The sequence below is a fragment of the Babylonia areolata genome, chromosome 26, assembly GCF_041734735.1.
Source record: "Babylonia areolata isolate BAREFJ2019XMU chromosome 26, ASM4173473v1, whole genome shotgun sequence".
Classification (NCBI taxonomy): Eukaryota; Metazoa; Mollusca; class Gastropoda; order Neogastropoda; family Buccinidae; genus Babylonia; species Babylonia areolata.
The window spans coordinates 39,620,434-39,632,674 of record NC_134901.1 but is presented as its reverse complement, the minus strand read 5'-3'; the positions used below and the strand labels follow the sequence as shown (position 1 = coordinate 39,632,674).

General features: G+C 45.2%; 1 protein-coding gene across 1 annotated transcript; it reads right to left on the bottom strand.

Moving 5' to 3' along the window:
- Positions 1-3,580: 3,580 nt before the first annotated feature.
- On the bottom strand, positions 3,581-11,963 carry LOC143300312 (uncharacterized). The gene is made up of 3 exons (XM_076613910.1): positions 11,931-11,963; positions 4,172-4,903; positions 3,581-4,069 (listed from the first exon to the last, which is right to left on the bottom strand). The coding sequence occupies exons 1-3, from the start codon at positions 11,961-11,963 to the stop codon at positions 4,037-4,039; spliced, it is 798 nt and encodes a 265-aa protein (XP_076470025.1). The 3' UTR covers positions 3,581-4,036.
- Between the last annotated feature and the right edge of the window lie 278 nt (positions 11,964-12,241).

Genomic DNA, 12,241 nt, shown 5'->3' with positions numbered 1-12,241 from the left:
AGTACAAGATAGTACAAAATGATATGCATACTGTTCAAAAATGATATGCATACTGTTCAAAATTATGTGCATATAGTACACAATAGTACAAAATGATATGCATATTGTACAAAATGATATGCATATAGTACAAATAGTACAAAATGATATGCATATAGTACACAATAGTACAAAATGATATGCATATAGTACAAATAGTACAAAATGATATGCATACTGTACAAAATGATATGCATATAGTACAAAATAGTACAAAATGATATGCATATAGTACAAAATGATATGCAAACTGTACAAAATAGTACAAAATGATATGCATACTGTACAAAATGATATGCATATAGTACAAAATAGTACAAAATGATATGCATTAAGTAGAAAATAGTACAAAATTATATGCATACTATACAAAATGATATGCATTATATTGATTAAGCACAAAATGATATGCCTACAGTACAAAATGATATGCTTACAGTACGAAATAGTACAAAATGATATGCATGCAGTACGAAATAGTACAAAATGATATGCTTACAGTACAAAATAGTACAAAATGATATGCTTACAGTACAAAATAGTACAAAATGATATTCTTACAGTACAAAATAGTACAAAATGATATGCATGCAGTACAAAATAGTACAAAATGATATGCATGCAGTACAAAATAGTACAAAATGATATGCATGCAATACAAGCAACAAACAAACACAGCAGGATATCTCATATGACCTGACACACAACAGACCTCCTCTCACCTATTTCCAGTCAGCAGACTTCACATGGTCCATGTTGGAAGTTCTGTTAACAGCAAAGAGAAAGCTGGGAGCGATGATAGTTCACACTCAGAGACAGCAACAGTTCCAAGAATTTTTCTCTTCGCTGCTTTCACTTTGACCTGTAATCCTGCCAAGTGATGCTTTATGTGTTTGTGAACCGCAGTTTAGGTATTTGTCATTTGTGTGTGTGTTTGGGGGGTGGGTGGGTTGTGGGGGGCCTGGGTGCATACGTTGGTCGATTGAGGGCTGGGCCTTGAGACGGCAAATTGTTATGTTCGTTGTGTATCTCAGTGTGTGTTTGGGGTGGAGCGTGGGTATATACATTAGTCATTGGGGGTTGAGCCTTCATGTGTATGACTGCCAGTTGTTGCTTGTGTGTGTGTGTGTGTGGGAGGGGGGGGTGAGCATTTGCACACAGGTGTCAGTGTGCATGCGTGTGTATCAGGTTGCACACTTTAAAAAAAATCAATTAATTTTTTTTTTTTTTTTTTTACGCAGACCTAGGGTAGCCTCTCAAGACTTTATCAGTGCATTGGGATTATGCAAAGATCAGGCTTCTACCCTTCTTTTTTTTTTTCTGACTCCAAATTTCACAGCTGATGTGTTGTAGTAGCGTAGTCCACACACTTTTAACACCTTGACACTGAAGACTCTCTTCTGTCAGACATTGATATAGATGTGTCAGGCATGTTGTGAACAGAGAAAACGCGTGGAGGGATGCAGAACCCATCCTCTGGAAGAACAACACAACCATGACACAAGCCCTGAACAATTAGGCTCTGTGCAATTCCATATCAAGGGAAGCAATCCATCCTTGTCTACAAAATGTGGTGCTTCAACATGACTTGCTTCCCATGAACTGTCTGATGATGAATCGTGAAATTAAGGGCCTGTGGCACAGTTTGAAAGAAAGCGTGTACAGAACATGTCCAGTGGCAGGTAAGTGGTCAGTCACTTGCTGTTTGAATTGTGAGAGTTGCTTTTGAACACAGTGAGTTCCCCTTTCCAGTCAGAGTGAATGGTTGGTGCCAGTGTGTGTTTGCTCACAACTCACAGTGTTATTTCCAGTGTTTTAAGATACGGTTGTTGTGAGTATGTGTTTGTTTGTAGAATCTGAATGCTATAGTACTTAAATAAAATATTCTTTTAAAGAAAAACAAAACAAAAAAACACACATTCTTTTAGGAACACCAAGACTGTTGTTATGTTCACTGTAGAACTTTCAGGCGCCCTCTGATTTCTCCTTTCAAAGAAGAAATAAAATATGTGTATTTGGTTCTCCGCCTCTCAGCCAGTTTCAAGGTTAAAACTCTTTCCATAGCATTGATAATTTCTGTCGTCTAATAATTTGTAAAGAAACAGATATTGAAAGAAAAAAAGAAACTGTATATATTAATGAATTGGTTTGTAACAAATTTATTACAGTGTTTCCAGATGATGGGATCATGGCTGGGTAGGTTTTTCACTCCTTTTTTTTCCATCTTTAGTGATTACTTTCACGCATACATACACACACTGACCGCAGTAACCTTGCCAACTTGTTTTCGGGTAGTGCAAGAAGCGATGGTTTAAACTTATGTGATTTCTTGTCTTTATAGGACGTCAATTAATTTCTTTTTCAAAAATCTTACATGCGTGACAAGCAACTGAAATGTATGATATTAATAGGAGGAGTTTGTATTATACTCCATGTTTGGTGTTTACATATACTTACCATGTCAAACTGATGCAAACTAGGCCTATGGTTTGCTCTGTTTGGCCAAATTTCGCGCGGCTAACAGTGAAAAGACGCCCCTCTTAGTCTGGCCCGCTCTTAGCCAATCAAACGCCTCTAACAGCTATAAGCGCTGAATCATTCCGTGGCCATGAACGAAAATGCCCCATGAGAACCACGGCGGAGACGCGGGGACGGATGGGCGGGCATTCGAGTTTGACATGGTAAGTATATGTAAACACCAAACATGGAGTATAATACAAACTCCTCCTTTTGGTGTCATATACTGTACCATGTCAAACTGATGCAGAATTTAAAGCAAATGGAGGAGGGCAACGCCTACTGGTTCGTATGGGGAGCCCTTGAAACTGAGACGGCAGTGTTAGCCGCGACAAAGGAAATCCCCTTGGAACCGTCAGCCCTGGTCATACGGAAATCCCGGAGGTAGAAGTTGATGAAGGGATTCTCCGACCGCCAGAAGGCTGCCTCCAAGACATGCTGCAGTGGCACTGAGTGCTGGAAAGCAGCCGAAGTAGCTATGGCCCGCACTTCGTGTGTTCTGGGATTAAGACAACTGAGATCCTTGTGTGCATGAGAGTAGGCTCTACGAATGACTTGGGAAACCCAGCGGGAAATGGTGCCTGCAGCGATATCTTTCTTGTAATTCTCATTGAGGGAGATGAGAAGGCGCCTCTGAAAAGAACGCCTATGGCGAGACCTATTGCAATAGTATTTGAGGCACCGAACGGGGCAGAGATGCCTATCTTCATCATCTTGGGCAAGAATATCAGACAAAGGTCTGAACCTCAGAGAGGGGGAAGGGACCTCAGGGTCTTCGTTCTTAGCCAGAAACTCTGGAAGAAAACGAAGAGTGATGGAACCATCTCTGTGGAATGCTAGATCTTGTGGCATACCACTAAGACCATGAATCTCACTTCTACGACGGCCCGTGGCCAGCAACAGAAGGAAAGTGGTCTTGAGAGTGAGCAGGTCAAAAGGAATAGTCCCCAATGGCTGAAAGGGATGTTTTCGAATGAAATCCAGCACCAGGAACAAGTCCCAGAGGGGCACTCTTCTGGGATTCCTAGCTTCCTTCAGAGAGGCGCCCCTGGCCACTTCTCTGAGCAGGAAATCAGCTTCAAAAGCGGGACCACCTAGCTGTTTGATAGTGGTACAAATGGCAGACCTGTACCCTCTCACAGAACTAGCAGACAGGTTGAGAACCGAGGAGCAGTGAGCCAGAAAGTTGGCCAGCTGCATGCTCGTAGGGTTAGTAGGGGGAATGTTCTGAGCTGTACACCAACTCAGCCATTTCTTCCAGCGAAAGTCATACAAAGTCTCTGTTCCCTCCCTCCTGGCTTTGGAGACTATGGAGAGGAGGTCGGAGGAGGCACCCCCCTTGGTCAGCGCGGCCGACACAGAGGCTGACCGAGGGGTGGAAGACTTCAATGGTGATGCTGACAGTTCCGCCCGCACAGCAGCCACGCGTGCAGGTGGAGCATTTGAGGATTGGAGTGAGGAATGCCCGAACGAGGCTGCCTCAGCAGATGAGGTTTGGTTTCCAGTTCCAGTGGTGGACATGTGTCAGGGACTGAAGGACCGGAAACCAGGGCTGGGCTGGCCATTTCGGCGCAATGAGGATCATCTGCGGGCGTTCCAACCTGGCTTTCCGTATCACCTTGGACAGGATTGGAAAGGGAGGAAATGCGTAGGCAATCAGACTGCTCCAGTCTAGAGAGAGAGCATCCACTGCCCATGCTTCTGGGTCTGCGACCGGAGAGACGTAAGTGGGAAGTCTCTTGCTGAACCTTGTCGCAAACAGGTCCACCATCGGCCGGAACCACTGTTCCCACACTCCTTGCAGGGTGTCCTTGTCCAGGGTCCACTCTGTGTGTATGACACTCTTGGACCTGCTGAGAGCATCTGCCAAAATGTTGTCTTTCCCTGCTATGTGTCTCGCTGAAAGTGCAATGCCCTTGCTGTGGCACCAACGGAGGAGAGCCTCGGTCCGCAGAGAGAGGTCTGCCGAGTGCGCTCCCCCCCCTTTGTTCACGTAACATGCGACTGTTGTATTGTCCGTGAACAAGCGAATGGTCTTGCCGTTGGCCTCCGCCATGAAGTGCTGGAGAGCCCTGCGAACTGCCTCCAGTTCCAGAACATTGATGTGGCATAGGCGCTCCTCCGGGGACCAAGTCCCTGCTGCATGGAGTGAGTCCATGTGGGCTCCCCAGCCCATGGAGGAGGCGTCTGTGAATAGTGCCACCTGAAGAGTAGGTGGGGCTATGGGCACCCCCTGTGTCAGAAGAGGGGTGGTTAACCACTCTGATGTCACCTCGAGGAACCACTCGCCCAGACATATCCGGGTATCCCATGCCTGAGTGCCCTCTGAAGAGGGCGCTTGAGAACCCTGCCCAGAGGGATGAGAGGTGCCATGGACTCCATCATGCCCAGGAGGGAAGAAAGTGTCCGCGCTGTTGCTTGGGAGGAATGGCGCAAGTGGTTGAGGAGGCCTGCCAGACGGTCCCACCGATCTGGCGTCGGAGAGACTATCATAGACCGCGTGTCGAAGGACTGGCTCGGGGACAGATCGCATTTCTCCTGGTTCGTGATGAAGCCCAGTTGGGAGCACAGGTCTAGAAGTCTGGCTGTATGACTCTGGCACAGAGCCTGTGACTGGGCCAGAATAAGCCAGTCGTCCAGGTACACACAGAGCCGAATGGACTCCGACCGGACGATTGACACCAATTCCCGCACCACCTTGGTAAACAGGAAAGGGGCAAGGGACAGACCAAATGGGAGGACAGAGAACTGGAACACTCTGTCCCTCCACATGAACCTCAGGTACCGGCGGGATGCCGGGTGGATGAGGATATGGAAATAAGCATCTTTCAGATCGATGGACGTCGCCCAATCTCCCTGTTGCATGGTCTCCCGAATCTGTGCCTGTGTGTCCATCTTGAATTTCATCTTGGGGAGGAATCTGTTGAGGGGGGACAAGTCCAGGACTGGTCTCCACCCTCCGGAGACTTTTGGAATCACGAACAACCGGCCGTAAAAACCGGGGCCCGGGTCCGAGAGTTGAGATATCGCCCCTATGAGGAGTAGGTGCGATATCTCTTTCTCTAAGACGCTCTCCTGCTCCATCGAGCTGGGCACATAAGGAGGAGGAGTGGATCTTAGAGGGGGGCGGTCCCTCACCCAAGGGAGCATGTACCCCGACTCTAGCACCAAAACAATCCAGTCGTTGAGTCCCAGAGCACGGCACTGATGAGCGTGCCGGGACAAGTTTCCTACTTGGAGGGGCTGAACGACTGGCGGTGCTGAATCGGGGCCCAGTCATTGGGGGTGCTGCCTTCTGGCCTTGGGCATGGCCGGACGGCTTGGACGGCCATGAGGTGGTTTGTTCCTCTGCCGCTGATTCTGAGCACGCCGCTTTGACTTAGGAGGCGAGGTATATGGAGGAGCCCTGGTGGCGGGTCTCTTCAATGGCATAGAACCCTGGCGCCCCTGGGAGGAGTGGGCTAAATATGAGGCCACCTCCCTGTTTGTCTCTGCCCTGTGGCTGACAAAATGCGGCGCATACTGGCCGAAGAAGGAGTGCTGCTGTGCTGGGATGGACCGCAGGGCAGCCCTCTCCTCTACTGGAATGTTAGAGAGGCGGAGAACAGCATCCCGCCGCGCTAGCACAGTATTGAAGTGAAGGCTGGTAGCTGCGTATGCAGCTGCCGTGAGACCAGACGCTACTCTATTGCCAAAAGTGTTTAACCTCGGGTCTGAGAAGAGGCCAGGCAGGCCAGAGGAAGGAGACTCCGTGTCCTGCTGAACTGGACGTCGTTCCCACAGCTCATTGGCTCTGTGGAGGAACGCGTCAAAGAAGGTATAAGCCGTGGAAATCTCAAGGAGGCAGCGGCGGGCCAGTTTGTCCCACTCTGCAAATGTCTTAAAGGGAAGAGTAGCTGAGGTGGGGAAGGTGGTGCGCTGTGAGACCAACATCCTGTCCTGCGCGGAGGGCTCTGCTTCCCTGTAGGCAGGGTGGTCCTGTGTGTACCAGGACCACACTCCTCCCTTGGAGGGATCTTTAAGGAACTTGCCTGGGGCAAAAGCGCCCAGGGCAGAGAGGGACTCCCTGCCTGGAGGAGGGATGGAAGCAGCACCCCTGACGGTGCGGGCTGGCTTATTAAGCCACTCCTGAGCCATTTCTGGCACTCTGAGTCGCCTTGTGGTTCTGGAGTTAGAGTCACATGGCCGAAGGAGGGTTAAGGGTGACAAAGTTGCCTGAGGGACTGATTCGGCATGCATGACCCTATTGGGGAGGGTCAGTTCGAGCTCGGCAAAGTCCGAGTTTGGTTCAGGCTGGTCCCTAGGGAGGCGTGGGCTCCATCTGTCGCACTGGGATGGGGGCGAAGAGTGCTCATCCGCTTGTTCGTCCTCATCCGAAGACAGGGGCTGTCCCTCTTGTTCACAGTCCATCCCCTGCTGGGTGCCATCCCAAGTGGATGTACCCACGGGGGCGTCCTGTGGGCTGTGGTCAGCCCAGCGGGATGAGCTGGGGCGATCCCAAGCAGGGACCCTGGTCTCCTCTGTTATGTCCTTGACACCTGAAGAGGGTGGGGAGTGTGTGGACCGTAGGTCCAACCATGCTTGGGATGGTGGGTGCCACACCTTCTCAGAGAGAGCGTCCCTGGACGCCAGAGGGACCCACGAGTGCTGTGAGGGGACAAACACCCACTCATCTCCTTTTAGGACCGAGGGCTGGGTAGGTGGGAACAGCAGGCTCCCACGGGCTGAGCGGGGCCCCTCAGCTGCCGTCGGTCCTGAAAAGGAAGCCGTAGTGACCGTGGAGGTCACCTGCGTGCTGACAGAGGACCGATTCGAGGCTGTAGTGTTAATACTGGTCGAGGAGCTCGACCTGCTCGACGAGGAGTCAATCCCTCTTGTCGGGGCTGTGTGTGTCACTCTGTGGTCTGTGCTGGGTTGGGTCCGGTGGGGAGCGGACCAGGGGTTAGTCCCTGCATCATGATCCCTGCATCATGATCCCTGCCTTCGTAGGATGGCATACGAGGCATGGTACCGCGCGTAAGCACCCAGCGAACAATTCGATCCCCAACAGAGAAAGGAAAGACAGGATCGACTCAGAGGTAGAAAAATACGAAGGAATCGAGGGGGCCGAGTCGAAACGAGTACACAGAATGTAAGAACAATATACATGCAAGCCGCATACAACAAACTAAGGCCAAATGAAAACGCTTAATAGCCAAAAAAACCGTTAGACGAGACAGAGCGAAAACCTGACAAGATGGCGTGGAGAGCCTTGGCCAAAGGAATGATTCAGCGCTTATAGCTGTTAGAGGCGTTTGATTGGCTAAGAGGGGCGTCTTTTCACTGTTAGCCGCGCGAAATTTGGCCAAACAGAGCAAACCATAGGCCTAGTTTGCATCAGTTTGACATGGTACAGTATATGACACCAAAGTTTTATTTATACAGCACCTAATCAAATTGTGTTAGGCGCTTCAGTTACAATAGTTGCAATTAAAAAAAAAAATTTAATAGAAAAAAAAGAAAACAGACACATACACATATATTACACACACAGACAAAAATAAACATACACACAAACCTATAATATACACATATACTAACACATAAACAGACACACACATTCTTTTCTTTCTCACTTAAAAAAGAATGAAACCATCTTATCTGATGAAATTTATTCATAAAAACTGAAATGAGAGAAAAATGATGAAGCATGTCACAAGAATTCCATTCAATAAATGTCTCACAACCTTGCATGATGAAGTAATTTACTGAATAAATTATATACACAAAATTTTGTTTTGGGGCAGTGAGTGAACTGGCGATTTGATTAGTCCTCCCCCTGGTAAGTTATCCTAATTTTTTTTAAATAGGTATACAGGCTACCTACATAAAACTATGTACACCATCTTTCAAAAAATTGTTTCCTTCCTGTAGTTATGAATTTTAGCCATTATAAATAATTTCCTTTTCCTTTCAAACTCTGCAACGAAGCCAAAAAAAAAAAAAAAAATTGTATGCAAAACCTCTGCTAATGCCCCAGAACAAAATACTGACCATAGGAACAAAACAATGAGCAACCCGGGCATACATAAGCAAGCTTGGTAAACGCAATACCCAATTTTTGACTCTTTAAAAATAAAAATAAAAATTAAAAAAAAAACCAAAAACTGCCATCCACCAATGTCGAACATGGGAATGGTGACAAGCTGCCAGTGACAACAGGTGCCTGTTCTGACATATCAGTGTCACTGCAATATGATGCTTGTCGTTAAAACTATTTCTCTGGTCTAGGCTGCACAGAACGGATATAACAGTAGTACTATTTTATTTTTTAAATAAAATCTGACATGACACACATTGCACTGACACTGGTGATACTATTTGTTAAGTTGAAAGTCATCTGATTGTCAACAGAAAGGGCTGGATCTCTATATTTGTTGGGGTCACTAAGTCTGGACACTAAGACACACTGTTGCTCTCAGACATTACACTACTTTGACTGTCCATTTATTACTACCATGAACCAAGTTTTTCTCTTCCTCGGCCATGTACAGCTTGGAGGTTGAGCTTTTGACTGAACTTTAAAACAAAAATTTTTTTTTTAATTTATGAGAACATATTAGGGGGGGAAAAAATCTTTTCTTTGTATTATGGATGGTGGCCAAACTTAAGCAAAATAAAAAATTTTCACAACTTTGCGCAAAAACCATCAGTCATCCAATGTGCAGGATAATAAATAATGCGTGATAATTTTGCAACCATGTCAATCATAACAGTATTCGGTGATGAAAAATTGGATAGGATATATATGTGTATATAATTCTCAAATCAAATGGACATGGGTATACACGATACATGGATGAATAACAAGAGACATGTATCCACTTTGATGTCAGGTCTCATCCTCCCAGCCATGAGACACGACGACGCAAGTGGTCAGAAGAGCAAGCACCAAGGGGGGAAGGTCTACATGTACACCTCACTCTCTCTGTGTCTGCCACCTCAACCCTTGTCTACACTCAGGAAACGCATTCTACCCCATGTCTTCAGACATTGAGGAAACTCGTTCTCTCCATGTCTACATTCAGGAAACTCACTCACTCCATGTCTACATTCAGGAAACTCATTCTCTCCCCATGTCTACATTCAGGAAACTCATTCTCTCCATGTCTACATTCAGGAAACACATTCTCCCCATGTCTACAGACATTCAGAAAAGTCATTCTCCCCATGCAGTCACTCGGGAAACCCACTCTCCCCATGCCTGCAGATTTTCAGGTAACTCATTAACATACCGTGCATCCCATTTGTTATCAACAGGGCTATATGTATCATTTATGCTTTTTCTTTTCCTTTGCCATTTCACTATATGATAAATATCTTGGTTAACTTTTGAAGCCTAACTTTCCATGCTGGGGAAAAAACGATAAATTCTCTTGGTTATATGCAAGTGATTTTTTTTCCCCCTCCTTCAAAGGACAGGAAAAACAAAACTCAGATGGAACCCCAAACTGTACATAAACTTCAGGTGGTTTAACAATTAAAAAATGAATCACTTGATTCCAGCTTGGTCTTGTTCTCTTGTACGTCACATCCACTTCATCAAACTAAGCTGCAATGGACTGAAGGTATTTCCACAAACACATGAGACATGTATGCTACCACAGAGATATAATACTGACAGCCTGTTCATTAACATGATGACCTTATGCAAAAAATGTAAGATGATGAACACTTTCACAACTTCAACAGCATCAAGACACTCAGACATCGCTACAAGTTCAGAAGTCGCATATACACGCAATGTACACTTTCTGGCAAGAGTGCAGAATGTAATAACAATAATGTAATTTGTTTTAAGATGGGCCAAACATCGTGCCGTGTTTTAATTCAAATTTTAAAAAGCTGGGAGAGATGACAGTGGTGGCGGCGGTGTTTACCCGTTAAATTCTTTATGGGACATGGCTTCCAGAGTTTTCATCTTCAAGTTGGAACTAGAGTGATTAATGGTACACTATCCGATGATAAATGATACATACTCCTCATATTCCATCCATCTCTTTTCACCTCTTGTAATATATTCTGCTTGACCTTCCAGAGTATCCAGCAAGAAGAAAACATTTATTTTTCAGAACACTGGGCCATGTATACACCACTGTTTTATCAGACATGACATGGTTTTCCTAACGTTATAGCACATCTGTTCTCTCCAATACTCCACAATTCATGATGCATATGGAGAGTGGAATGTTCCTTTAAAAAAAAAAAAAAAAAAATCCAATAACCCGACTACAGAAAAGACTGGCAAAGCTCCTCTCTTCATAGTTCAACTGACCAAAGAAAGAAAAACAGGGGGTCTGTTTAACAGCCTGACTAAAATGTCAGGACCAAGGTTTACGTGTTAAATCTTTCAAACTAGCATTCAATCCAAGGGAATTTTATTAGTGTGTGTGTGTGAACAGCTTCTGTCAAAGTGGGATCATTTGATGCAAATCTTATAAAAACCAAAAACAATGAAAACGACACAACAAAGAGAAAGTTCCCAGAACAAGCTTGCAGTGCAGCAGCAGGTAAGAAGATCACAACGAAACACAACAGATTCCCCAGCAAACACAATACTGCTGTGATAACAACACAGGTACTGAGAAAATACCACAGTGACCACCCAAAAGACCTACCTGTGTCAAAAACTAAACAACCGCATCTACCTGAACAACAATACAAGAAATGTATCGAAGAAACCATCACAAGCACAACTATTCAAAAAAACAATCACAAGCACAACTATTCAAAGAAACAACATCAACAAAACAACGGGATCAGAAATGACCAAGTCAGGTACAAGTTACAGAAATCCGATACCCACTTACTGATTGTGCTTCTTCACACAAAATTAAAGGAGAGAAGTCGTCAGTAGAATGTAACGGAAGCAGTATGTTCGAACTGGACACACAAAAAACAAGTACTCGTAGGCATCATGTGGATGGAGAAGAAGAAAACGCACACTCTCTCAAGCTGGAGACAAACTGGACCCCCCCATACTAGTAGCAAGCAACTGTACAAGAGGTAAGGACAACAAACAAAACGCATCAAAGGATCCGTCCCTCTCCTCGACATACACAAAAGAGCAAACTATATGCACAGACGTTCAACGGAAAAAAAAAAAAAAAAAAGAGAGAGAAACTACCACAGTTGTAAGTTCTGGATCTTGAAAGCAGAGGGTTAACAACGTAAAACACTGGCAAATTCCCCAGGTGAAAAAACAAAAAACGCTAACAAAACTAACATTCCCCAGGTAACAGACACAGAACACTAACAAAAATGGACATTTTCCCCCAACTTGTGGAGGAGGGGTCAGTATTTCAGGGGAAGGAACTGAGAGATCTTTTCCAAACCGTCTGCAACTGACAGTGCTGCGCAAGTTCCATGGTAAAAATCAAGTTTTGAAAAACATTGTGAAAAGAAAATGAAACAGAAAAAAAAAGAACAGCATGCACAGATTGCATTCACCGAGACACTCCTGACAAAAACTGTTAAGCACTGTACTCTGTTACAATACATGTGCATGGAACCAGTCTTCTAACATACATTTTAGTTCAAACCAGATTAAAAAAAACTCTGCTTTAAACGGTTCATTTTTTTTAACTGAATTTTAAAATGTTTAATACTGTTTAAATTTCAACCAGAATTGTCAACTCTTATTTTT

What these genes read in the sequence shown, in the direction of transcription:
- LOC143300312 (XM_076613910.1), bottom strand. Translation starts at nt 11,963, where the DNA reads ATGGAACTTGCGCAGCACTGTCAGTTGCAGACG. An exon ending in AGCACTGTCAGTTGCAGACG is followed by an intron (nt 4,904 to 11,930) that starts GTTTGGAAAAGA and finishes CCCTCTGGGCAG; the next exon opens with GGTTCTCAAGCGCCCTCTTC. An exon ending in TTCCAATCCTGTCCAAGGTG is followed by an intron (nt 4,070 to 4,171) that starts ATACGGAAAGCC and finishes ACACATGTCCAC; the next exon opens with CACTGGAACTGGAAACCAAA.